General features: G+C 37.3%; 7 protein-coding genes across 23 annotated transcripts; 4 read left to right on the top strand and 3 right to left on the bottom strand.

Moving 5' to 3' along the window:
- Positions 1 to 312: 312 nt before the first annotated feature.
- Fntb (Farnesyl transferase beta subunit) lies at positions 313 to 4,142 on the bottom strand. 5 transcript variants are annotated; one of them, XM_046619489.1, is made up of 7 exons: positions 4,038 to 4,142; positions 3,018 to 3,149; positions 2,803 to 2,946; positions 2,068 to 2,306; positions 1,671 to 1,971; positions 1,186 to 1,421; positions 313 to 1,116 (listed from the first exon to the last, which is right to left on the bottom strand). In XM_046619489.1, the coding sequence occupies exons 2-7, from the start codon at positions 3,144 to 3,146 to the stop codon at positions 909 to 911; spliced, it is 1,257 nt and encodes a 418-aa protein (XP_046475445.1). In that variant the 5' UTR covers positions 3,147 to 3,149; positions 4,038 to 4,142; the 3' UTR covers positions 313 to 908. The 5 variants fall into 5 exon arrangements, with proteins under 5 accessions (XP_046475445.1, XP_046475441.1, XP_046475442.1 ...); XM_046619485.2 differs by lacking the exon at positions 4,038 to 4,142 and adding an exon at positions 3,229 to 3,652; XM_046619486.2 differs by lacking the exon at positions 4,038 to 4,142 and adding an exon at positions 3,340 to 3,652.
- Positions 3,735 to 6,448, top strand: Hmgcl (hydroxymethylglutaryl-CoA lyase). Of its 5 annotated transcripts, none has more exons than XM_046619491.2 (3): positions 3,735 to 4,080; positions 4,354 to 4,440; positions 4,532 to 6,448. In XM_046619491.2, coding segments are annotated over exons 2-3 (981 nt in total). In that variant the 5' UTR covers positions 3,735 to 4,080; positions 4,354 to 4,438; the 3' UTR covers positions 5,511 to 6,448. The 5 variants fall into 5 exon arrangements, with proteins under 5 accessions (XP_046475447.1, XP_046475446.1, XP_046475449.1 ...); XM_046619490.2 differs by having other exon boundaries at positions 4,354 to 4,444; XM_046619493.2 differs by lacking the exon at positions 4,354 to 4,440 and having other exon boundaries at positions 3,735 to 4,040.
- LOC124215743 (armadillo-like helical domain-containing protein 3) lies at positions 3,954 to 12,899 on the bottom strand. 7 transcript variants are annotated; one of them, XM_046619478.2, is made up of 13 exons: positions 12,712 to 12,899; positions 12,422 to 12,593; positions 12,297 to 12,360; positions 12,020 to 12,219; positions 10,091 to 10,376; positions 9,150 to 9,283; positions 8,857 to 9,067; positions 8,490 to 8,784; positions 8,185 to 8,417; positions 7,875 to 8,107; positions 7,672 to 7,798; positions 7,309 to 7,583; positions 3,954 to 7,221 (listed from the first exon to the last, which is right to left on the bottom strand). In XM_046619478.2, the coding sequence occupies exons 4-13, from the start codon at positions 12,170 to 12,172 to the stop codon at positions 7,129 to 7,131; spliced, it is 2,040 nt and encodes a 679-aa protein (XP_046475434.1). In that variant the 5' UTR covers positions 12,173 to 12,219; positions 12,297 to 12,360; positions 12,422 to 12,593; positions 12,712 to 12,899; the 3' UTR covers positions 3,954 to 7,128. The 7 variants fall into 7 exon arrangements, with proteins under 7 accessions (XP_046475434.1, XP_068990164.1, XP_046475430.1 ...); XM_069134063.1 differs by having other exon boundaries at positions 12,297 to 12,593; XM_046619474.2 differs by having other exon boundaries at positions 12,297 to 12,431.
- On the top strand, positions 12,303 to 16,017 carry shop (sulfite oxidase). 2 transcript variants are annotated; one of them, XM_069134064.1, is made up of 8 exons: positions 12,303 to 12,423; positions 13,264 to 13,307; positions 13,954 to 14,610; positions 14,699 to 14,885; positions 14,958 to 15,083; positions 15,168 to 15,360; positions 15,445 to 15,645; positions 15,703 to 16,017. In XM_069134064.1, the coding sequence occupies exons 2-8, from the start codon at positions 13,270 to 13,272 to the stop codon at positions 15,999 to 16,001; spliced, it is 1,701 nt and encodes a 566-aa protein (XP_068990165.1). In that variant the 5' UTR covers positions 12,303 to 12,423; positions 13,264 to 13,269; the 3' UTR covers positions 16,002 to 16,017. The 2 variants fall into 2 exon arrangements, with proteins under 2 accessions (XP_068990165.1, XP_046475437.1); XM_046619481.2 differs by lacking the exon at positions 12,303 to 12,423 and adding an exon at positions 12,850 to 12,989.
- A 45-nt stretch (positions 16,018 to 16,062) lies between these two features.
- ProRS-m (prolyl-tRNA synthetase 2-like protein, mitochondrial) lies at positions 16,063 to 19,092 on the bottom strand. Its single transcript, XM_046619483.2, has 6 exons — positions 18,775 to 19,092; positions 18,437 to 18,688; positions 17,729 to 17,990; positions 17,456 to 17,637; positions 16,519 to 16,731; positions 16,063 to 16,455 (listed from the first exon to the last, which is right to left on the bottom strand). Exons 1-6 carry the CDS (start codon positions 18,886 to 18,888, stop codon positions 16,129 to 16,131), a joined length of 1,350 nt encoding a protein of 449 aa, XP_046475439.1. The 5' UTR covers positions 18,889 to 19,092; the 3' UTR covers positions 16,063 to 16,128.
- Positions 19,032 to 20,093, top strand: LOC124215748 (uncharacterized). Of its 2 annotated transcripts, none has more exons than XM_046619495.2 (3): positions 19,032 to 19,276; positions 19,356 to 19,495; positions 19,568 to 20,093. In XM_046619495.2, the coding sequence occupies exons 1-3, from the start codon at positions 19,142 to 19,144 to the stop codon at positions 19,680 to 19,682; spliced, it is 390 nt and encodes a 129-aa protein (XP_046475451.1). In that variant the 5' UTR covers positions 19,032 to 19,141; the 3' UTR covers positions 19,683 to 20,093. The 2 variants fall into 2 exon arrangements, with proteins under 2 accessions (XP_046475451.1, XP_046475452.1); XM_046619496.1 differs by having other exon boundaries at positions 19,142 to 19,276; positions 19,359 to 19,495.
- Positions 20,094 to 21,668: 1,575 nt separating this feature from the next.
- On the top strand, positions 21,669 to 26,544 carry LOC124215613 (N-acetylneuraminate (7)9-O-acetyltransferase). Its single transcript, XM_046619198.2, has 11 exons — positions 21,669 to 21,809; positions 21,884 to 21,980; positions 22,929 to 23,187; positions 23,268 to 23,525; positions 24,352 to 24,587; positions 24,661 to 24,882; positions 24,957 to 25,278; positions 25,382 to 25,621; positions 25,701 to 25,991; positions 26,109 to 26,327; positions 26,406 to 26,544. The coding sequence occupies exons 1-11, from the start codon at positions 21,695 to 21,697 to the stop codon at positions 26,529 to 26,531; spliced, it is 2,385 nt and encodes a 794-aa protein (XP_046475154.1). The 5' UTR covers positions 21,669 to 21,694; the 3' UTR covers positions 26,532 to 26,544.
- The last annotated feature ends 88 nt before the right edge of the window (positions 26,545 to 26,632 follow it).

Raw genomic sequence — 26,632 nt, 5'->3', positions numbered from 1 at the left:
TTCCCTTCTCACTTTTTCATTTTGTTCGTTTGTCTACATCCTAATCCTCTAAAATGGTCCGCACTTCCAATTAACAATCAGTGTTTTCAATTGTTAGAAAACGCAACTGAGAACCACTGACTCAACCATGTAAGTGACTCGCGGCATTTTGCCGTTGCTTCGGTGCTCATTTTTATGAGCGCCTTTTTGCCGCCGACATCGAGCGCTGCCGTGTCAATTTGACGTCCGTGAAAATCCAGCCTTATAATGATTAGTCTGGCCTTCTCCCATACAGTAACTGTGATAAGACGTTCGAAAATAACATGATCACAGTTGTTAAGTAGCTTTATATTTTAACGTGTTTATTGTAAGCGGTAGCCTGCTCCCACGATTGTTAATCTCTCATCAGCTACACATTGTTAATTACAATTCAAGACACATGACTCGAGCTGATAAACTATTTAATCGATCAAGTTTTGAAGCAAACGTCAATTCCTTTCATGATTACGTAGATCGTTAACCGAATATAGTTAAAGATGCCCTGCAAAAAAGAACTGCAATCCCGTCGGACCTTTCACTACCCTTTGTCTAGACACAGCCCAATAGGTTGACTGTCCTTAGGATTCTTCTGTCAATGCACAGATGCACTGATTGACCTGAATCGTCATCACAGTTAGTTTTTCTGCATCCTTATCGATAATTCCGCATAAAATAACCTCAGGTTAAAGTAAAACAGGCCTAGATAAGTTATCGATAGTTTAGAGGCGTATACACAGGGTAGTGAGACAACCAAAAACGTTAAAGGACGTGTCTGCTCATTGAATTATTCAAGTGATTCTACCAACGAGTTTACCCTGTAAATTGTCAAAATACTGAAATGAAGACCAAGTAGGAAATATTCAAGTCGATAGTCCTTTGTCCGTTAATATTCAACGGCACACGGTGCCCAATTCGGGAATCTTTAACGTATTAAAGTAATTAAGAGCTGCAGATGCACAAGTTTGGACCAAGTTGTAGACTGGATGCACAGTGTCAACAGCATTCGTCCGACGGTTGCCAATGACCACAGGGATGGGCGAATTTTGGGCGACAGATAATCCACTCAGCGTGTAGCACGTATGGTAAACGTCTCTTGGCCTAAAAAAAAAATGAATCATGTTATAGTGATACAATTGCTAAGCATATACGCCGTAGTTTTCTCCTTACTTGTCAGGTTTGTCTAATAGCCCTCCTGATGGATGTTGACAGCAGGCTAGCAGGTACTTTTGTAGTGCTTCTTGGTCGTAGAGCCACAACTTCGATTTATGTCCTTGCTCGCATAAAAGTGCGTGCATTAAGGGAAAGGCGCCACCTTGCCAGAAGGAGTAACATCCATCAACGAGCTTATTAGTTCTGCCTTGAAAACCTCCTTCAAGTCGCATCTGCCTATTCACAGTCCATCTCTGCAATGACAGTTTGGTATTTTATTTTTATATGTTTAAACAGTGCTTCAGCATAGGATTCAGTTTTATGACAGAAGTTTTCATCACTGTCTATGATAATAAACGTACTCTTTGGTTTTCAAATACATTTATCATCATTTTCCAGATATAAAGTTTTAGATTTAATTAATTTCATTTCCTTGGTCATTATCAGTGCTCTACATTTAGAAGTGAAATAAATATACGAAATTTCATGATTTTCAATCGTACCAGTAATGACGATATATCACACAGTTTGGACTTTTCGAGTAACAGTAATGCAGCTAGAGCACAGAAAGCGTATCCTCCGTGAGCTTCCATGCCTGGGCAGCCACCAAAACCACCTTCCCACGTCTGGCAACTTGCTATCCACTGTCCAGTATTCTTGAACATTTCCGGATGGTACACGTTTGTTAATCTGGCCACAGAAACAGCACAATACGCCCCTCGTATGTCAACTTCTCCCCCAACGTGCATACTGAACGCCCCCTCGTCATCTCTCAAAGAAGACAAGAACCGACAGAGCCCCTGCCTGCAAAGGTAATTTATCGAATTGAATTAATTCAATATTCTTTGAAGTACTGTTGTGGCGTTATTATAAAGTAATTGAATTTTACTCAGTGTTTACCTGTCTATTGTTTGATAAGCTTCTGGTGTCCCAATGGTGCAGAGAGCATTCACAGCTGCATAGGTTGGTGCCAGATGGGGGTGTTGCCCTGGACCTCCACCAAACCCACCTTCTGGTGATTGGCATTTTGCTAAGAATCCCGCTATGTGAGAATAGTCCTCATCTTCTAATCTTTCTCCTAGTATTTGCAGAGCATGAAGTATCCAGTAACAGAGCCAAGGTCTGCTGCTGTCTAGACACTGTCACAAAATAAATTGTGGTTATCTTGCTTATGGATTATACTTTATTTTGTATTTTTGAAGTATTTTTGTATTCTCGCATTTAGCGAATGGGAAAATTGGAATTGAATGTGTTGTGAATTGCTTGTTGTGTTTGTGTCTTTGAAACTTCTCGTCTTTCTGCAATCGAATTATTGATAAGTTATGAATGGAACAAATCAAGATATGAGACAAAACTTTGCTGAAGTGAAAATAGATAGAACTTTGAATTCTAGCATTCTGTGTCACGTATTTCACTTGAGATTCGTTTCCCAAAATACAATGTCTTGGTAGGCATATTCCAGCTATCGTAGTAATAAATATTGAATATGCATAATAATTATTAACAAATCATTAGAAAGTAACTTAAAATATTCTTTTTATGTAATATAGTTTAAGGATATTTTTATTTTGTAATAAAAAGTACTCTTTTCTGTTCTTCGCTATGAAAATTTTATATATATAAACAACTCATTACCTCATATGACTGCGAAAGATGCGTCAAGGAAGTTTTGAGGTAGAATACATGATTGTCTCTTGCGAGTAGTGGAAGTTTACCCTCAAGGTCTTGGAGGTGTTGCATGACTTGATAAATCTTAAGTACGGTAGTTTCAACCTCATCCTGAATATGGAAACAAGCGTATTAGAAGTTTGAAAAATCATTCCAATATCAGCAATGAATAAAATTCATACCTGCATAACAGAACTGACAGTCTCAAAACCTTCCGTATCCTGTTTGTCATTAATCAATTCCTCATACCGTTTGAATACCATTCTTTCCTCAGACTCATCTTCGACGTCGATTGATTCCCAATCCCACATAACCTAAAAAATCGGTATGACAAGATTACGAACGATTTTGTCTGTTTTCTTGTCGAGATCATAGCAAAGGTTATAATCGTACGAAACAAGCAATGTGCGTCGATATATTAAATTACGATATATAGCGGTTATTCTGTCCAGTTGTAAGGAACTCTGTGTACTGTCGCATCAATATATCTTCAGTTAACGTTACTTTTATGCCTGCATACTCCCTGTGTTAGTCCACAACGGCATGTGAATGCCACAAATAGATCGTCGAAATTATACTTGAATTCTTGGGTTTTTCGATTCAGACATCCAGAGGATACGGGGAAGTTGTGTTGGGTTAGGTTAGGTTAGATCGCGTTATTAAGATTATAATTCCATTCAAAATGTTTAAAACTGATCACGATTTTGATCATTTTGATTACACGAACACGTGACTTTTTGCATGACAAAATCGTATCGCAATTCAGGAAATAAGCACGGTACTCTATGGGAATAAGTTATGTTAGGTTAGGGTTGGTGGATTGGCTTAGGGCGTGTAGCTCACTGGTTATGTTAGGTGAGGCTAGGTATATCTGCTTGGTACACAGGACTAGGCGATGGTGACGTGATGTTTATGCACGATGAATTTCAGCTACATACTTGTCAACAGAGAAAGACAAGTAATTTCGTGAATACATTTGACGCATTCAGTTTGAGTTAAGCCAGATTTGTATTCATGTTTATTTAATAGATAAAGAGGCATTATCGTCGGCCAAGTTCGCGCTGACGACCTTTCATTCTCTTATCACAGTCATACAAGCTAGCCGATTTTTCGAATGCTTTGTGGCTATTCAAAAGTCTCGTCAGTTATCAAACACTAGGTACATGTGTCTATAAAAATAGCAGTAAAGCGGTTGTACGTACCTGGTAAATATATTTTATTGCAGTAAACCCTCAAGGTGTTGCTGTAAGTATTAAGAGAATCAAATTTTCGCTACATAATTACTAAAAAGCAGTGGTTTAAATTGAAAACAAAATAATAATGAGAAAAATTTAATGACTCAATATTATCATTTTTCGATGAATTTATGTAAAGTAAATAATCATGTAATCTCTAGTATGCGTAAAATCGCGTCTTAACTCGTTCGATTAGCGTTATACTTTGCACGAGTCGTCGAATTTGTGTAGGTATGTCGATGAAAGTTTTTTTTCTCCATTTCACCGTATGTTTTTGCATCAGGAAATTATTTCCTTCACAAACAATACAATATGAGAAAGATAATGGATTTTGCATCTTTAAAACGGATTAAATTCAAAATACTGCAATGTGGGTAATTATCAGTTGGTCAAGAAATACTGCGCAGCATTGTCTTAACTGATGTGTACCACTGAATTATTCTCATTTTACTTTGGTGCAGGACTACAAGAACCAAAATGTTGAATCTCAGTTGGAGGAAGATAGTGAGACACTTCAGTAACTATGTTAGAATAGTTGAAGTGGGGCCACGCGATGGATTGCAAAATGAGTCAGTTATTGTACCAACTTCGACGAAAATCAGTTTTATAAATAAACTCTCTGAAACTGGTCTGAAGACTATAGAAGCAACGAGTTTTGTTTCTCCCCAATGGCTTCCACAGATGGGAGACAACAAGGAAGTCTTTGAGGGTATTAACATCAAGCCCGGCATTAGCTACCCTGTCCTAGTTCCAAACCTCCAGGGATTGCACCAGGCTTTGGATGTCGGTGTGCAGGAAGTTGCCATCTTTGGTGCAGCCTCGGAAGCATTCAGCAGAAAGAACATAAACTGTTCGATTGCAAAGAGCATTGAAAGGTTTTCTCTAATCACAGAACAGGCTGCACAGCGCAATATCAGAGTCAGAGCCTACATATCTTGCATCGTCGGATGTCCATATGAAGGCGACGTTAAGCCCTCGGTTGTAGCAAGCTTGGCTGCATCCATGCTTGAACTTGGATGCTATGAGGTATCATTGGGTGATACCATTGGCGTTGGAACGCCCAAAAAGATAAGAGCAGTTCTTAACGAGTTAAAAACTTTATCTCCATCTGGAACCTTCTCGGAGTTTGCACTTCATTGTCACGATACTTTCGGACAGGCACTAACAAACATTTATTCAAGCCTGGATTTTGGCATCAGGATCTTTGATTCATCTGTTGCTGGTCTCGGAGGCTGTCCGTATGCCGCTGGAGCTTCTGGGAATGTTGCGACGGAAGATTTACTGTACTTTCTCAATGGGCAAGGTCTTGAGTCTGGTGTCGATTTGAAAAAAGTTATTGACGTCGGAGATTACATCAGCACACAAATTGGCAGAGAGAACAAATCCAAAGTTGGCACTGCAATACTTAGAAAAGAGAAGCACACCAGAGTGAAAAACTAATTTAGAGAAAATCTGTGAAAATCATTGTAATATGCAAAACATTTTTTTTGTTTCAATACAATTTTCAACATACGTTAGCTATCAATTTGTTTCAAAGTAACTCACCTGCTCTAGAGCATTAAGAATTTTCTGAAAATTCAAGATTAAGTCATGTCCACTTTTAAAAAATATGTCATTTTTATTTTCAGTTTTTTTTTCCTACGCATTTCATACTCCATCAGTAGGGCAGCGAACTTCCCCTAGATCTTTAATTAATTATTACCTTATAGCTAGTTTAAATTAAATTCATTCAGAAAATGGCTGTATATATTACACCTTTACTTTAACAGTAAAACAAATAATTGCTCTGTTTAATGAGGAAATTATAACCGACATATTGATAAGTAGAAACTCAAAATAAACGGTTGATTATGGTTATTATAAAAGTGAGGATGTATCAAATTTGTAAATACGTAACTTTCGTTATTGAAACTAAGCATGATAGACAAATTTATGGAATGAAAGCGAAGGTCTTAAAAATTATTTTTGTTTTTATTAATGAGTATGACTTCTTTGATGTGAATTCAGAACTAGGAGATGCCAAGTTTTACTTAATGTTATCTACCAATTATGCAATAATATCTGTCCCGCTTTGCAAGACTTCGGAACATTGAAATTATTTCCAGTACATACTTCACTCAAGAGTATACTATAATGCGTAACAAAGTGGCAAACTCGGTGTTTTCAGGCCGAGCGTAAGTTTGTAACCTGAGTCGTTGATCAGCACGCAGGCGAGCCCAATAAGAATATAACGAATACGAGAGCCGAAGGAGATCATTGCCTCTTTGTTGTATACTATTCTTTTCACATGTAACAAGACTATGTTACGTGGATTTTCACGAAGCACGAAATTGAGGTTGAGGTCGTGTAATGTCAGATTGGTTGGGACTGCGCATACGCGGAGTACAGAAAAAATCACGTTTTACTCCCAGGGTTTAAAATGGTCTTTTTTCTCACACCTGCTCTGAAAAGTGCTCTTTTCGTACTTGTACGGCAGGCGTAAAGTAACTTTTTCTCCTCTACTTTATCTTTCTCGCTTAGGATGGTAAAGAAGTATTTGTGAATCCTTCCCTATATTATTCTCCTCTTCCTCACAAGTGTTACGAAAAATATTGGATGTATCCCAGGCGGATAGACGATTCCCCATTCGTACAGATTTTAAAACCCTGGTCTCGGCTTGTGCTACAAATTCCGTACTCGCGGGTGGAAATGATCTATTTTGTATCCTGGATACACGATGCATAATGAATTGTCTTCTGCGTGTGCGCAATCGTAACTTACTCCCACCATCGCTAAAACAGTTCCTTTACATACCGGACACAAGCGCGAAACACGCGTAAAATATGCTAGCGTTATATAAAATACAATAACAATAATTGAAAAACATCAAAGAAACCAAAATTTCGAAACCCCCACTACACAAAAAAACCCGATTTATGGCACGATCAATTTTTTTTTGTACATTTTATACTCATCTATAGATTTTTCGATGCAGTTTATATACATGTATATGTATATTAATACGTTAAAGATGATTAAGGGTTACTAAAAATGACTTAATCCTTACAATACTTTATTGCTACGAAAAGCTGGAAAACTCTTGTAGAATGGCCTGAGTATCCAATGTGCTTAAGTCTATGGATCCTCTTGTATCGATCACAACTCCTCTTACCTGTAATAAATTCAAAATGGATCAAAACAGACACAAAATATATGTTACAGTTTGCAACAAACGATCATCGGCAAGGAACTGCCTTACCATATTTGTGAAGAAAGCAGTATGTTTCGGTTTTTCAGAGTATCTTTCATACTGATCTAAACTATCTTGTAGTTTTAACGTAAGACTGTCATAATTCTGAATAACAACAGCTAAAATCTGTTCTTCGGTTGGTGTTGAGAGACTTTGACTTGCTAACCAAGTATCAATCTTCGGAGTAAAGTGATTTATAATATCCCGCACATTGACTAAGCAGTTTGTCAACTTCAGAGCATGTTCTTTGAACTCGCAAATCTCACTCGTCGAATATCTAAGGGCTGGGTGTAAAATACAAGTGGATCATTAATCAATCCTGTGAAACATTACAAGGATGTTTATAAAATTAAACACTAGTTCATCATTTACCCATAGCATTCAGATTCGTGAAAACGGCCCGCATTCTTATTATTTCGTAAAATAATTCGTCGTAACTGCTTGGCGATGATAGAAAGGTATCTCCATATGTAATGAAGAGATTCAAAATGTTGACGATCTTGAAATGAGAAAATTATTTTGTCAAACTGGAATGACTTGATTACACAGCACGTAGTTCACTCTACGGAGTTTACCTGGATGGCCAGATGAAATATGTTCATTTTCTTAGCTAATTGACTTTCGGCGGTGGTGAGATATTTCAACAGATGAATCAACGCAGCCCATAGCTCTCTCCATTGATAACCAAGTCTTACGCGGCACCTTTTCTGATAGCAAAGCAATCTTTGCAATACTCCGATACACTGAAGATACAATTCGATTGGAAAATTCTTCATCATGTGTGTCATTATAAATTCAACCAACAAGTCTGAGAATATTGTAAATCGACATCAGTATTTAAAGTGATTATTGAACCCTCAGTGCTAGTAAAAAAAAAGTCTTTACCTAGTAGTGTGGCAGCTAAAGGTTGAATCAGAGCCACCTTTTCCTGGAGTTTTCTATGTCTCATGGGTAATCTGTGTAGTTGAGCTTTGAAGGCCAAGTTAGCATCGTGTATCAAGCTGTTGGCATATTGATCTTCAGCAATGCAACTCAGAATGAGAAAGCAGAGCTTCACGTTTGCAGTTATAGCATCAGTTTTGTTCCCCTGAGTTTTAACGCCTTGCGTAACGATGGAACTGCAATCAAATTCATGAATTAAATGAAGTGTCTTCATATCATCAAAGATTTGAAGATAATAACATTCTTACCAGTATTCAAAAAACGTTGCCAAGAGATTGACTGGCTGTGCCATTATATCTTGAGGTTGCGCTCCGGGTGCAACTGCATTTGGACCTAAAGTATTATTTGGTGAAGGTGGTGCACTTGTGTCGCTCTGTATATGTGCCAATGTAGTAACAAAATATCTGTTCAAATGTGTCGCTTCATAAAGTGCCAAGAGTAGCGCGTTATTAGCACGAATTTGTTGAGTCTTTGCTTCTTCCTCACCTACAAACATGCTGCCAACCATATTCGTCAATGACGACAACCAAGAAGCTTGAATGTCTGAAGAAATTTATTCAGTTATTAGATGATGTCCCGATAAGTTCTATTTTGTTTTGTTTAGTGGAGATTCACCTGCTCTCTGTTGGTCGAATTGTCTACAAAAATCAGTCAATGATGTTGATATCACTTGACCATAGCCATTCAATGCTACCTCGTCATCTAGAATTGAAAGTTTAACTATATAGGGATTGGCACTTTCGTGTTTCCTGTAGTTCACTAGAAGTGTCAAGAGTAACACTGCGTCGTGACCATGCTGACTCCTTGTTTTCGTATCTCTTAATAGCTGCGAAATAATAATATTGGTTACAGAAATTTTACAAAATTAGCTTTAGCTAGATCTATAAATAAATAACAATAGAATCAACCTGCACTAGTGATTCAAATACACTGTTCAACATCACGTATTCAAGCAATGTGTTCTGGCTAACATTATCCGTGCCGGTAACTATTATCAGTAACAGTTTAAGGCATAAGGCCTTCAAGCTATCTGGGTATTCGCCTGAAATGAAGAAAATTTTTGTCAATACTTGAAGATTAACGAATGATTGAAAAAGTACCCTGATGCAAGGGAGTATACAGAACAGACAGCTGAAAAAGTGGATATTTATGCCTCGACAACCAATTATTGAATTCTAATGGGGTTTGTTTTATTATAAACTATGTACATCAAGTTTCAACTTGCATATTTTATTTTATTTGAATCAATTAATAGAAAACATTGTTATTGACAATAATGTGAACCATGTCGCTCAGTCACATCTTTTGTTGTGTTCACGCTATCTGAAACACAGCTGGACTGACTTATACCAAATTCGGTGACAGTATTCTTGGATAGTTTGTCTCTCATTCACAATCTCATGATTTTCCAAAACACAGGACTTTTTTGATTATTAAATAAAAATGTCTCAAGTTTTAGAAGAAAAATTTAATTTCAGTATCAAAAAGTTGCTATTTTGATGAAGAAAAAAAAAAAAATTCGAATCGTAGCAAACAGCATAACGTATCCAAGAATACTGTCTCCGAAATTAAAGAAATGCAGTTGAGCTGTTTTATCGATATCGCAAGCACCGCAAAGCATGTCACCAAGGGAAATGGATGATGCTACTGTCAATAAAAATGCTTCCTACCAATTGATTCTAATGAAAAAGATATGTAAATAAAATTCGATTGGATCTACATTCGTTTGAAACAAATAAGCCACAGTCAAATTGCAAAACTAGTTGTCAAGACATGAATTCCCAAAATTCACTCACTTTTTTAGTAGTATACTCGTATATACTCCCTTAAATTAAGTAAAATGCCTCACCAGTGATGAAGTTATTGCAGTGCCGCATCAGTGTTGTCATTCTCTGTTCAGCGGAGTTAAAACCAACCAAATTATCAATTAAATTAAATCCACAGTCACCTTGGTCAGCTTTTTTATACATTGCTTGAATTACAGCAGACAATGTTTGCAGTGCATACACCACCCTGATGTGGTGTTCGTGTGCCAAAGTATCGACGCAGTGGCATACCAGAGCGTTAAGATTTTCTCTCACTGTACTAAGCTGGTCTACAGCTAAACGTAATATTTCAGCCTCAATTTGTGCTACCTGTGAAAAAGGAACTGATCAAGCAATTGTATAAGGTGAGATATTTTTTAATGGGAGTTTTGAGCAGTAGCCATTGCATTCAGTTCATACTTCAATTGTTACAATATCATAACTCATTTGACAGAACAGAATAAATTCTAACCACCCATCGATGCTGTAAAATTTGTGTTTAATATTTGCTATTGTGTTTCTAATAACTTGTTTCAAGTGAAAAATGAGCTTAAACTTATTTTTTTCGACATTTATGTAATAAGGTTTGACGAGATTTCATTCGCCCTGAAATTGTTATTTCATGATGTTATGACAGTTTTCATGCAACCAATAACATGGTTATTGGAAAATTATTTTCGAAAGTGGTACAGGTAAGCGGGCGAAGTGGGTTTATCCTGCCTAAAGACAGAATGGAATTTTTTTTAATTACGATAAAAGTAATGGGCAAAATTGACTTTTGGTTTCACAGGCAATTCCTTCCTGGGAAATGACAAAGTACTATGGGCGAGTATGCGTTTTTCAATTAAGATGCATAAAGTACAGGATCCAAACCAGCGAAGCTTGGTTCAATTTTAGATGCAAGTTTATGCCTAGCAGTATAAAGGCGGACGAATCTAAGCCAAAGGGAACAGAGCCGTGCGATTCACAAAACAATGAAAAAGAAGCATCAGTGGTAGAATCTAAGCGCAAAATGTGGCTGTCAAAAAAATTAAGTGAAACTGATGGTCCCACAAGGCTAGAGGAAAAAAAGACATGGTTCCCATTCGGACGTGGATCGAAAGACAAAAAGGTTGTCCTATTAAACATGTCAAAATTTATTTTTGGTAGCGAATAGCTGGCGAAATATGGAAAATTTATCCTTTCTTTATTTTATAGTGCTAAATGAATGAAAGAAGCTTTGTATATGACGGGGAGCAAGCTTTTCACTTTAAGAAAGATGAAAAAAAATACTGGGATTTAGCAGGCGTAATTTTGTACATAGATCATATTTTTATGGAATGGAGCCCTTCTGTTCAAATGATTTTACTGCGATCCGAATGAAGAATTGACCATTACCATAACTACAATAAATACTATTTTGGAGCAAAAATTATACATAATGGAGCAAATTTGAAATTTTTTTTGCTGAAATCATCACTTCGTTAGAACAAATTTACTTTTTCTATTTCAGATCACGTTTTATTGCAGGTAATATTTATTTTCGCAATACCCTAATTGTTCCACATTGTTTTGACCAAACCTATTAACTACACATTGTACCGAACAATATTGTACACGGAATAAACTCCATTTTAAACCCCATTCATCGTTACAACCATAATTTTTGCAATCGTTATTCTGTGAACAGTACTCTACAAAAATACAAAAATCCTGTTGAGAGTTATAACACAGTTCGGATTTATTCATTCATCATTTAAACCATAATTTTTTGAATCGTCATACTGTGAATGGCACTGTAAAAAAACACAAAAATATATTTGACATAACATCATTCAAATTTAGCACAAAGTCGAAAAATCCTGAATCTGAAAAACAAGTAACTCCTCCTTCTAGTAACCAGGTTAATAGGGCATTAGAAAAAAAAAGATACCGTGTCTTGTGAGCCTTTATACAAATGATAATGATTAAGAAACGTTCAAGTGGCGACAGACCTTTGGTTTGAGGAGAAAGAGTTCATCCCAAAAATGAGGATTGGCAAGTGTGGGTTCATCCCCCTTGAAGAAGCTCTCATATATAAGTAATATTTTTTCCCTATACTGTCGCTTGGATCCAGAGCCGCTTCTCTTTCGCATCGCCATCGTCATCTTGTCTCGAGCTTTATCCTTGAGCCACCATTTATCGGCCTATGTACCTGTAAACAGATTTTATATTATCACATTACCAGATTTGAAGGTAAAAAGCGCCTCAACTCCAATACGCAGTACTCACTGATAGTCGGCAGGGCCTAACCTCGAAGTGTCAGAAATCGTGACGAAACGGGAAGCAAGCCGAGCTAAGGGAAATTACCACGATGTTGGATCAGTCGGTTTCCGATCAGCTAATCTAATAAATACCTGTAATGACCTGTGATCAAATTAAACGTGTAATCGAGAGGGGAGAGCGGAAATTGTGCGATGCAGATGCTTGTTTACAGGCGGTACTGCGCGTAAGCAGTGAACATAAGGTGTGTTCCTTCGGCGGACGCATTTTCGTCCCGTTCTGCACCGACCATATGGAAGTCATTTTCTAAATGATTTCGAATGTAATTGGTTAAAAATCTAAGATAGCCTTCATATGGTTGATTCTTAGACATCGCTACTTAGAGATGGCTGCGCAAGAACACACCCTACATTTTTTTACTTACGGTCGCACCTGCTTGAGGTCACGTATCTGTTCACAGCTTCTCGTCATACGATGCAACAATAACAAGTTGCAACTGGGTAAAAATAACCCTGGTCATCAGCCGCGCCGTATTCGTCATTTTATCATTAAACTTGTCATTGGACTTTTTCTTCCCCGTTTGAAAAACTAATGACATTGACACTGACAGCGATTGCATGCACTACAAACGGACGATAAATGCCGGGCATTGCCAGGTGGCGCGATAACCTCCCTGCCGAACTATGTCGAAATCGAGAACTCGTAAGAATTTGTTTATTGGTTCGTATTACGCACGCAAATACAAGCGTGTAATCCGTAGTGCTAAACCCCGGAACACGTTATTCCGTTATTGTCGCCAAAAGTTAAATGAGAAAGTTGTCGATTCTCATCAGCGATTACCGCAAACCGCGATTTCTCTCTCTCCCCTCTCCCTCTGACCGTTTATTTATCTTTTGAAAATCGAACGTGCACACCTTGTCTTCAAGGGAATTTCAAAAACGGATTATTAAGAGATTGTTGAATTCATTGCCAACAGGAAATCATGCTACATTTACGGATACTTTGCCGTGCTAAAAACAGGTAATTCATTATTTCCGCGGCTGATCTACTTGCCATTCCTTGTTAGCAAAAATCCCGTGGGATAGTTGAACTTATTTTTAAACAAAATCACAGTAGAATTATACCTAAATTACCGTTTCTATGAGTGTTTTTGTTCTTTGTCGGCATTTCGTTACTTGTGATTACGTTTTTTAACCGGGGTTATCATTGTATTTGTGTTATGTCACATTTCTCGACTATCGTACTTTAATGATAAAACCCGTATCATCTGCTAATTGCTAAGCAATCAATTTTTCAACACAATCTACACCATTTTCCATGTTTGTAGAACATCATGTTATTTTCTGCGATAATATCGTTAAACAGACTTCTAATAGTTCTATAGTTTTATCATATTGCTGACAATTTTGGCAATCCACCAATTAAGTTGAGCATTAGTAATGTTTTGTAAGTATCACGATTCGAGCTTGATTTTGATTAGACTTACAACCGTATATCCAAAAATCTCAATATCTGTTAAAAACCACATATTTTGCAATGTAAACCGAAAGTCTTAGAAAAAGACTAACAGGGAAATCTCGATTCCATAAACTCCTATCAATGCTCTCCAACCTTATTCAACTTACCAGTCTTTACTTATTGCTATTTTCGTTTCATCTTCCTTTAGATCAACTGCAGTATTGGTAAAACCAGTGGGAAGCAGTTCCTTATGCGTTCTGAAGAATAAGTATCTATTGCACAAACGAGGTTACAATTCGTCACGTGAAAACTTTTCAAAAGATGAACATAAGAAGTACATCGGATGCATTGGCGTGGTATCGATACTCGGATTTTATTATTACTATACATCGAACAAGCGAAGAGCTTTTGCTCGGGAACATGAAATTGAGTCACACTCTGGACAAAGGTCTAGCCCCGGAGAATTTGACTCGAGGTATAAGTCGTATACCTTGTCAGAGGTGGCTAAACACGACAATAAGAATGTTGGCATTTGGGTGACCTACAAGCAAGGCGTCTATGACATAACAGATTTTATTGAGAAGCACCCTGGTGGTGCTGGAAAGATAATTATGGCTGCTGGCGGCTCCATTGAGCCGTTTTGGATGATCTTTTCAAATCACAACAAGCGCGATATCTACGATCTGTTGGAATCAATGCGAATTGGAAATATTTCCAAGGAAGAAGCGTCAACCGCCGTTGAAGGGATGGAGGATCCTTACGCAAACGATCCACAGAGGCACAAGATTTTAATAATAAATAACCCGAAACCATTCAATGCAGAAACACCTGCACCGTTGTTAATTGAGAGTTTTCACACACCCTCGTTAGTTGCTTTCATTTCATATTAATCACACCCGAATTTCACTGTTACAAACAGCCAATAATTGGATAAATTTGAATTGTGTTCTCAGGGATCTTTTCTATGTTAGAAATCACCTTCCAGTTCCTGACGTAGATCCTCAAACTTATGAACTTGAAATAGCGATAGAAGAGGATACCAAGAAAGTACTAAGGCTAGATGACATTAAGAAATATCCAAAGCACACTGTGAGCAGCACGATAATGTGCGCTGGTAACAGACGATCGGAGATGGCAAAGGTACCTATCGACTTGAGTGGGAATTAAATATTCGTACGTGATTCTAAAAAACTATTATCTCTTGCGCGACAGGTAAAGGCAGTAAAAGGTCTGAGTTGGAGTGTCGGAGCTGTTGGAAATGCAACGTGGTCAGGAGCCAAATTGTGCGATATCTTAAACGATCTGAACGTCAAAGAGGAAGACTATGAGCACATACAAGTACAAATATTAATCTATACCATTATGTGAAATATTTTTTGAACAGTTTTTAGTGCGTAGCTTCAGTTTTCTTTTCATCCACAGTTTGAAGGACTTGACTTGGATCCTTCGAGCACACCTTACGGTTCTAGTATACCAATAAGCAAAGCAATAGACCCTAAAGGGGACGTTATATTGGCTTTCGAAATGAACGGAAAGCCTCTGCCCAGAGATCATGGATTTCCTATAAGAGTTGTTGTTCCTGGAGTGGTAGGAGCGAGGAATGTAAAATGGCTAGGTGAGAAGCAGCGAATAAAAAGTTAAACAAGCTATTGGCATGTGTTGGCGCATCAGTTTGTAAGCACAATGCATGCTTTCACAGGTCGAATCATTATCTCAAAGCACGAAAGTCAATCACAATGGCAGCAGGGTGACTACAAGGGGTTTTCACCAAGCACTGATTGGGACACTGTTGATTTCTCGAAATCACCCGCGATACAGGAATTGCCAGTAATTTCTGCAATTTGTACTCCACAATCTGGAGATCAAGTTGTAGTTCAAAATGGAAAAATCAAAGTCGCAGGTGAGGCAGACGACAATCAGTCGTAACTGAACTGGATTAATATCTATTGTTTCACAGGATATGCATGGTCAGGTGGCGGCCAAAAAATAGTTAGAGTCGATGTGACCATCGATGGCGGTGACACCTGGCATACAGCTGAGTTTTTTGGCCAAGATTCATCCAAACCTGGACGTCACTGGAGTTGGACGTTGTGGCAAGTTGAAATCCCGGTCAAAGAAGGGGATAAGAATGTTGAAATTTGGGCTAAGGCTGTAGATTCGATGTACAATGTTCAGCCGGAATCATTTAAGAACATCTGGAATCTTAGAGGTGTACTGAATAACGCTTATCACAGAGTTAAAATTGATTTGAAATAAAAAAAACAAGTCAGATGATTAAGAAGTACCTAATTAAAATCAATGTCCTCGTTCGGCATGGTACATGAAAACATTACGGAATTTTATTACCTACATAGCCTATATCACACTTCTTACTATTATTGCACTAATTTGATTTATAACGCACTTCGTTCATCTCGTACCGAGTGGTTTGGTCGTCGTTTGTAGTACGCAAGTAATCTATGACTCCCTCGAAACTTAAATCCAGCCGTTTATCTTCGTAAAGATCATGTATTTCAAACATTGGCCTGGGCTCAGTGGATCTTTTTCCGACCACTACGATATATGGATACCCAGTTCTCCTAGCATCGATCATGCGTTTACCAATTGTGAAATGGGTTCTGTCATCGAGAATCACATCTATACCAGATTGCTCAATAACTTGATAAATATTGTCCGCATAACGAGATGCTGAGGCTTCTTTGCTCCCATTCTAAATAAAGATTCAGAGATGAGAATTTGCATAGAGATGTGGGCCATATGTGATCAAATTCACCTTTGGGGGCATCACACAAACGTTGTAGGGTACCAAAGGGCGGGGCCATCTCAGTTCTTCGTCACTTGATAAAATTTCAAGAGCTGCTCCAAGAATTCGAGTTAGACCCAATCCAAAACACCCCATTACCAATGGTACTGGTTTTCCATTGGCTGTATACGTGGCCTTTAGAGGTTCAGAATATTTGGTTCCCAGGAGAAAGGTGTGTCCTACCTGAAATTAAAACGGACGTACTTCAGAATGTCAAGCGAATCATAAAATATAGTTGAACGTGATGACAGTGAATCTGCATCTTATTAAGGGAGTAGATGTGAGTAGAGAGCTGAAAAATTGGGTGAATTTTTGGAATTATCTCGACAACGAATGATTAAATTGTTTAACAAAAAATTATTAAGTTGAGTTTTCACTAGATCTTAATGTTTCAAGATCAGCCCACATCTGCTTGTTTAAGAATCAATTTACAGAAAGTATTGATATTAACAGTAACATCAATCATTTCGACAGTGAAATGTTTTGCAATGCTTACGATAACTAAAAAAATACCTGGTTCGATAAAAAATGTAAATTTTGAACCAGAAATCGATTTTCAATTTCAAACGGTCACTATTTTGTGTATAAGAAAAAAAAAGACCATAAATCATGGCAAAAAGAAACAACTAACCAAGACTACTGTCTCCAAAGAAGTAAATTAGTTGAGCTATTTTGAAATATTGGGGACACCTCGAAATATGTCACCCAATAAAATGGTTGACTTTATTATCAATAACAATGCTACCCAGCAATTAATTTTAATTTAAAAAAATATCTAAACGAACCTCGATCTACTAAATAAACACAAACCCCAATCAAATGAAATAATCGGTTGCAGAACAAGGAATTTTCAAAATTCGCTGACCTTTTCAGCCCTCTACTCGTATACACCTTCCCCAAAAACTACCTCGACACTCGTGTTATGGCATAATTCTCGTTGGCACTGCGGGCAACTAGATTTGTTGTGAATCTCAGTGGTGGCAAAGTAGTTGCAACTAGTGCAACTAACAACAACAGTCTCTCCGATATTTGATACATAGTGATATTCATTAGAAAATGAACCACCAATGATGCCGGTGTCAGCAGCGACTGAAAACATATTCAGAAAAATGAACTCCAATTTGCTTGCCTTTGAAGAAAAAGCTTTGGGTTAGAAGAAAACAGCAGTTTTTAATGAAACCTTTTACAAACTCGACGCCTATTTTTTGGAAGAGATTGTCATAAGCTTTGCACACCAGGTCATAAGTCTCCTTTGCTTTATCCAAGTCAGCGTCAAATGTGTACAGGTCCTTCATAATGAATTCTCGTCCTCGTAAGACACCCAATCTAGGCTTCATTTCGTCTCGCCATTTGCTTGAGATCTGATACAGTTTGATTGGTAACATCTTCTTTGACAATGGACTAACGGAGGCGATTAGGCTGGTGACGGCTTCCTCGTGGGTCTGGGAATGAGGAAATGCGACATAAGTTGTAATAAATTGCAGAGAAAATGTTAATTTTTTTGTGTATACCTGTTCAATCTCATTTTTTACTTTTCATGTTAACGGTCATTAGATTTTTTAAATATAAGGAAATTCAATATTCATTCTGGACTAAATTGGCTAACAGAAACTGAATAGCTTTGCTATAAAAGGATGTGGAAAAATATATATCAAAGTAGATTCTGATACTGAAAACTTCTTTAGCAGAAGTGTAATCTCCAAATGAGACTGACAACAATTTTTATCAAATCGATCTGATTTAGAAGCTTTCATTTTGACTTCCTACATGTTTTTTTAGTATATCAATGCAGTCCGGGCTATGGCCTGCAGGATTTTACAGCAACATCCAAATACGTTTGCTTTTTATATCTAGTAAAAATCAAGTGATCGATAAAAATTTAGCGTACAGGACTTAATATGTACTGTTTTTGATGCCGATCGTGTAGCATGAATAGCTCATTTTCAGCAACTTCTAATCGACCAGTTGCCTTCCACAGCGTGCTCGGTATAAGGTGAGGCAGAAGTACTTTCTGAGCATCTATATTTGCCATTTCATCATCAACGAGAGTATTGAGCTTCTCCAAGGCTCGCAAACCCAGAGGCAACAAGTTGTACATCCCGTTGCTTGACTGGCGAATTATCCCCATATCTACCATAAGCTGGATAAAAATAAGAATAAACATTAGCAAGAGGAAGAAAGCATGCCGACACATTTGGCATTCATCAATGAATGTGAGAATCGTACCTTATAACTTTTGGAGGATACTTCATCTCTGGGTTTACTGTCTTTCGGTACGATATTCAGAGGTTGAAATAACTTCGAAATTCTGTTCACCCGTGGTAATAGTTTCTTCGACATTTCTCAAATCAGTTTCTTGAGCCTTATTCAAGGAACCCGAAATGCAATGTTATCAATATCCACGCGTGCAGGTCTCTTTCCAAACGTGTGTTTATGTAGCTTATCGTAAATCGCACGCACGCCGTCTGCTGGCTGTCAGCGTTGCGTCTTCTGCTAGTTTCTGCTACGATGCGAGTTAACCTTGAAGTGATACGTACGACACGGGACACTTATCTTCGTTTGAGAAAAAAATAATGAGTGCGCGTTAATAGAGATGTTCGACGACTTAGCTGGCAATATTCAAATTTATTACGCCAATTTGACCTGGTTCTACACTTTCAGCATGATCATCTCGTGCCTGGCTGTTGGCATAAATTTCTGGGGGCGTTCTTTTTTCGATATAAAGCAGGTGTGTTTCACAAAATACGACTGTCAACGTCGCGTGACTAAACTTTTGGGAGATCGTTATCAGTGATTAATTATTACAGAAGGCAGTAGAAAATAGTGAGCACGATGCGAAGATGAGATCTGAGGCAGAGCGCTGCAGTTTGCAAACTCAGTACAAACTGGCGAAACAGAAATTGGCTGAGAAACACCTCACGCCGGAGCAACGTTCGAGAGAGAAAGAGTATTTGAGTCGATTTTCCTCATGGAAAATACTGATCTTCACATTTTAGTGTTTATACTTTATATTTTTCAGAGCGGAGGCACAGCAGTTAGCAGCCATCCTAAAGCTGCTCCAAGAACAAAGCGATACCTTTCAAGTATCTTCAATGGAACAGCTTGAAGATCAGCTCAGGCTGTACAGAAATTAGCGAGTTGAAGAAATTTTATTCGCATCACCAATTGAGAAGCATAGACAAAAAATTTGACGTTTCGATTATGTAATTTCTGTAACGTCTATGCGTGTGTTTGTATATAGATAAGGCAAAAAAATATTCATTCTCAAATTTCCTACAATATTTATCAAGACATTTTTAAAATGTGTTGTACAAATTCTATGAGTAAGATCGTAGATTTTTCAAGAGGCTTTTTTACAATGTGCAATATTTCAAGATATAAATTATAATTCATATGACGCGTGTATTGTACAATATTATTATTCAATCTGGGATATATTAAAATTAGTCAAATACGTGGTTGTGATTAAATATTAGGGTTTAGTTATTGTGTCTATACATTATACTGATTAAAAACAATTGTAAATAAATGTGACAATTATACAATCTGGCACTATTGATTTCTGTAGCACAGATTCTGGTTTCTTAGGTGCCTCTACAGAGCCCCAATATTTATAAATATATTTGTAAATATTGTGTAAAATATAATGTAAATATATTTATAAATATATTTATATATATATTTATATGTACACGACATGTTACGTATGAATTACGGTGTGTCAAAAAGAAATTGTTTTTTTTTCTCAGAAACAGGTACAAAAGTTTCATTTAGGTACAAAAATACGCCTGTTGAAAGTTAAGCTACTTTTCTATTTTTCACAAGAATAACATGCGAATAATGGTTTTTGCTCCTGGTGATTTTTATAACTAACTAAAGATGCGTACAGAAAATTCACAGGCATATTTTTGTAGGGAACTGAATTATCTGCAAAAAAGGTCCCTTATCATTTTGTGATAAATATACTCTCTCAAAAGTTATTTGACATCAAAAATTATTTAGGGACCTGTTACTTCTGTACGATGCATCGTTAGCTAATTGTGAAAATCAGAAGAGCAAAACCAATTTTTCTCATGTTATTCTTATCAGAAATAGAAAAGTGCAATGCGCAACATCTTAATGTTAAATTTTAACAGGCGCATTTATATACCTTAACAAAACTTTAGAACCTGTTTCCAAGAAAAAAATGATTTATATTTACACACCCTGGTATGCATACATACATAGGTATAATCATACAAATACTAAAAGGTAGCTACTTGAAAAGTTGATGATGACTCCGGTTTTCCGGAGTAGTGTAAAATTAATTTCCTCAATCGTTCGCTTTCGTGCTATATATTATCTTAGACCTTTCGATGATCTAACTCTTTATTCAATAATATACATCGATTACACACAAACGTAAATTTGTATCATAAGTTTTGAATTTTATCTATATTGTTCATGAAATCGCCAGAGTGATTATTAATATTATGGGTGGGTTTTTGATTTGTGTTTCCATTTTCCATTCTTATCATTCAATTGGGTATATTTTGAAGTTTAAGAAATACTAACAACGAATTGAAATTGGGCAATTTTAATTAGAGCTATAGATCATTGAGAACAGCCGATGCAAATTTTTCTTCAGAATGTTTTTCCTAGATTTTTTCCGCTGCTATTAGTTGAAAACTGAGGAAATCGCACTCAAAGTGCACCGCATGCAGTCAGTTTCAAACCGGTCCAAAATGTCCAAAATCATTCAGCCATTGAATCTAACCTGACCTGGAATTACAAATATATCTGACATTCAAACTTGACTTTGCATCTCTTCTGGGACTTGACGCGTTAATCACGGTTTGACGTTTAAAGTTGCGGCGTGTAAAAATTGGAAACAAAAAATGTCGATGTAAAATAATCACTGCGATTATTTCCGGAATAAGATTTGAACTTGACAATGTTTACTCACGCCATATGAAAAATACAAAATATCTTGTTTCAAGCTACCGAGGTGGTTTGAGGTTATGGTGCCTACTAGGAAAAAGGTTTCGGTGCCGGTGGTGAAAGAAATTTTTTAAGGAATGGGATAATTTCAGAAATTTCAAATAATCCGCTTGCGGCGTTAAGAGAAAAAAAAAATACAACGAAAAATTAAACAGAAGAACAAAGAATGACGTCCGCAGAGCACTTCATAAGCCTGATAACTGTTGCTAGTGCAAAAAAACTTGCCGCAGCTTTAGTTCTCTGTTTCATCGTATATCATGGTGTGATGCATCTTATTTACGGTAAAGAATATTTGTGAGAATAAAATCTCATTACTTCTTTCTTTATTCTGCACAATTTTTCCTTGAATTTTAAGGGAGTGACTCATGCAGATGGCTTTTGACTGAGGGAAGGTATAAAGGTGACAAGGAATGGCAACCCTATGGATGCATGATGCATCATTATACCCAAACGTAACTATTTTAAATAGTTCCAATCAATAGTTATTTACTGGAAAGCAATCCTTGTTTTGTGAACCACCGAAAACAAAACTGTGAGATTCTCTTGTCCTCTAGCTGTAGAATTCGATTTTGTTATGAAGAAGCTTTAATTGGCATGGATTTTTTTTTTTGTAAATGGAGTGTAGAATCACAAAAGAATACATTTTTCTCACTTTTCTTCTACCTAATTGTGTTTCTGAAGTAGGATACACAATACGCTTTAGCTGAAATTCAAAATCACTTCGAAACAGCTCTCAAGTATTTTACATTACGGGGGAAAATCATGTGCAAAAAAATTTTCCTCGTACTATAAATTGGGTCTTACAGTTATTTACAGATACTATTATGCATAATGTGTGATGATATTTTTTAAGTATCCAAAAAATATTGCTCTATAACAGCATGTTAGTAAACGAAATTCGTTAATCTATCACTTCTTGAAAATACAATTTCAGAGAGTTGTTAGGAGTTCCAACTTTTGATACATGGGAAAAATTACTTCACTTCATATTGAGCAACTTAATCTTATAGTCAATATTTCTTATCTCTATATACATGGAAACTGATACCTACGTTTCATGACTTGAAATCTATTTGGTTAAAGAACTGGATAATTTACGACTAAATTCAAATGCTACAACTTGACATCTTACAATTATTTTTTATTTTGTGGATTTTTTTATTTTCAAGGCAATATAGCAAATCAGAATGATTTCTTAATTAATTAGCAAGACTATAACTGGTAAATACATAAAAACATCAGAACTGCAAGACACACAATCGACCCATAACATTACTTCGGATGATTCTTGATTGTCGATCTGGGGAATCTGATTTTAGTTTCAACTGAATTATTGAGCCTAATCTACACCTTTCATTTATTCTACTTATTTCTTCAAATTGGTCCTGATATAATCTTAGGGACAGCCGGAGATGCCTCAGGTATCTGGCATTCATGGGTCACCGAAACCACTTTGTATTCACCGGAGATGCCAGGGTTCAGCAATTGTACAAGTCGTTTGTATCACAGTTCAGCGTCGATGGAAAACCTGCGGACTCAGCAAAGCTGCTTGAGAATGCAGATTTGAGTTTCAATGACGTACAATTAAAACTAAATGTACAGTTCCTGTGGCGGCCGAGATTGGATGATACTATGTCAGAAGATTTCAGAAGCTGGATGGTGTGTAAGAATCACTGACAGCAATATCAAGCCAAAACAAATTTAAAGTTTCAAATGAAAAGCGATTTGCTATATTTTAGGATGGCCCAGCGCCAAGTATGGTAGTTGCCGGGTGTGCAGCAGCTGATATTCTAGTAAACAACGCTAGCGAGGTGAAGTTGTATACCGATTACAGTAGAGGACTTGTCAGACTCGTGCAACCTGCAGATGCCTTAGCTGAAAAGGGAATTAGACTTCTTTGGATGATGCAGGATCCAGTACTGAAGGAAAGACTTCCCTCGCAACTTTCCAGTATCGACAACACAAAGATCAATGTATGCAACAAGGCAGCTACGGAGGTGATTCAGAGCAGACATTTTTCAAGACATCATTTTAACTTTAAAAAAAAAAATAAGATGTATTAGCAATTAAGAACGATTAATGGGGCATATGCATATGAAGAGCATAAAAAGTGGGTGAATTTCATAAATTGACATTTTGACTACAAATTGTTCAATTTGATGGGGTTTGTTTTGTTCAAAAGTCTGTAGATCGAGCTTTATCTGCATACATTTTTCTTGATTTGAATTAATCAGTAGAAAGCATTGTTATTTTTAATAATGTCTACCATTTCGTTCGTTGACATGTTTCAAGGTGTCCACGAAAACTCAAATATGGCCTATGAATTTACTCTAAATTTAAAGATAGTATCCTTGGCCAGTTTATCCTCTTTCTCATACAAGAATTATTTTCTCTGCCAAAATGGCACCTGTTTGAAGCAAAATTTAGGAAATTTTTATTTAATTGACGAAAAAGTAGAAAAAAATTGTAATTGGCAAAAAAGTGACATGGTAGCGAAGAGGATTAACTATCCAAGAATATTGGCACCAAATAAGTACATTAGTTGAGCCGTTTTTGATATATCATAGGCACCTCAAAAGATGCCACCAAGTGAAATGGTTGACTTTATCGTCAATAACAGTGCTGCTGAAAAATAATTTGAATAAAAAAACACGTGAAAGAAGTTTGATCTATACACGTCTGAATAAAATACATCGCAAACGAATGGAATCATCGGTTGTTGAGGTATAAATTCCCGAAAGTCACCCAATTTTTTAGCCGTTTATCATATACCCCCCCAACTAAACTCGGTAAGAGAAGAAAAAAAAATTTAACACTCAACAGATACTGTCTCACAGTTCGGCCCATCTTTGGGAGAGCAGTAAATTGGTTGGTGCTGGAGTCTTGGAACAAAGTCCGGACGGCTATCTGGCTAGCCCTCTGTCGCTGCGCCACAAAGTACAACTTCTGCTTAACACGTACTGTAATGATCACATGAATTTTGATGATGGCAGTTGTTGCAGCTATCCAGAAGCTGCCACGACTTTACAACTGCTGACATTTTCTGTCTTAGCATTGTGGTGAGAGTTAAAAAATTGCTCTCTCTCATTCCTAACAACCTGTTTCTTTAATTGGTATGCTTTGATCGTTCAGCACAGTAATGGGTACCAGTGCTTGGATTTACCGAAGGATTAATCAGTACCGTTCAGGCCACTTGTACTCGCGAGTGATGCTCCAGGAGGTGGAAAATAACGATGAATTAACCGAATGCGATGATCCTAAGTCTGAACAAAATCAAGAGAAGAATTTTTATTCACTAATTACCTCACTGGCACTTCTATCAGTTATTTTGGCATATTTTTACCTATGCGACAGGTAAGCTGGGCACCAGAACCCATCATGTTCAAGATACTGAAATTTTAATTTAAACTTGTATTGAAACATTACAGGACGAATTTCTTCATGAAAGAAAACAAATACTACAGCGAATTCAGCTTCTGGTTACCCTTGGGATACATATTGGCTCTCGGTCTGTTTTTTACCGAGGAAAGAGAGGGAGGACCCAGAGCTCTAAACAGAGAGCAAACAGATGAGTTGCGAGGACTTATGCAAGCTGTAGTGCTAATATACCATGTAACGGGAGCAAGAAATGTTCTCCCGATTTACATGCACTTAAGGCTGATCAATTCTGCTTACTTATTTCTATCAGGCTACGGGCATTTCTGTTATTTCTGGCAGAGGGGGGATGTATCCCTGGTCAGATTTGCGAGGGTAAGAGAATTTGGCGGCAAGAAAATTCGTCCTTTCTTTGTCCGCAAAGAAGAAAAAGAAAGAAAACAATTGAAAAATCTTACTACCTGTCGATGCTCTCTAGGTTCTTTTCAGGCTCAATTTGCTCACTGTATCGTTATGCTTGTGTATGAATCGACCATATCAGTTTTACCACTTCGTTCCACTGGTCTCATTTTGGTTCCTGGTCGTGTATGTCTTGGCTTGGTTACCGCCTAGAGTTCACTCAGGGAGTTTGGCTGAGCACGGCCCAAGGGCGTTGTTATACCTAGCCTTAAAATTACTAGGACTTATGAGTGTCATAACTATTCTCTACATGTCCGAGGTTGGTTCAATATATTTAGAGATAAAAATATTGTTGACCATCCATTCTAATATTAATCATTGGATCGAAATCCGGTCAGGTGTTTTTTGAGAAGGTTTTCGTGACCCGCCCATGGAAGGCACTTTTCGTAACCACAGATGACGATATACGCGAATGGTGGTCCCGATGGCGTGTCGACAGATACAGTGTTGCTTGGGGTGTTGGATTCGGTGCAGGTCTGCTAGTGCTGCAGAGGCTTGATCATGTTCCTGGAATGGCACTGGCCCCTGTACTGGCACTAGTTTCTCTTGCTGCGTATAGTACATTCACAATGATTTGCCATTCTGCCTCAGAATGTGAAGAAGTTCACTCTTATGTCGCTTTTATACCGGTAATTTAAATATCTGTTGAAGCTGAAAAACTCTGTTGTGCCAGCATGAAGTAACACTATTGTCCATTCATGTATAAGTGTGTAATCGAATGTAAAAATTTTGTGACATGTGCTTAGATCGTCGGATACATTGTACTAAGAAATGCATCACTGGCTCTGCGAGGAAAGCACTCTGCGCTTTTGGCTGGTCTAGGTCGGATTAGTCTGGAAACGCTTGTTGGTCAGGGACACGTTTGGCTGGCTGCAGATTCCCATGGAGTTTTAGTTCTACTACCACGATTTCCAGTGCTCAATCTGCTAGTCACATCGTTTATTTTTATCTGCGCAAGTCACGAGGTAAGAACCACAGTTATTGGTCATCTAATTTTATTATGAAAATGCAAAAATGCTTTGAAATATTTTTTACCACTTTAGATTTGCCGGCTGACCCATGTTCTGGCCCCTTATGCTGTACCAAATGACTGGAGGCATGTTGCGCGAAACTTGTTGCTCTTTATTGCTGTCTTGGTACCAATCGGTATACACGATGGAATGTTTTGAATATTTTCATCGTTGTTTCACTGCCAGTTAATGAACTAGGATCGTGTTTAAAAGTACGGAAACGAAAATCGAGGGGTAATCCACTGTCGAAATTTCGTACA

Source organism: Neodiprion pinetum, chromosome 3 (genome assembly GCF_021155775.2).
Source record: "Neodiprion pinetum isolate iyNeoPine1 chromosome 3, iyNeoPine1.2, whole genome shotgun sequence".
Lineage (NCBI taxonomy): Eukaryota > Metazoa > Arthropoda > Insecta > Hymenoptera > Diprionidae > Neodiprion > Neodiprion pinetum.
The sequence above is the reverse complement of the archived record's forward strand: the minus strand, read 5'-3'. Positions and strand labels throughout refer to the sequence as shown.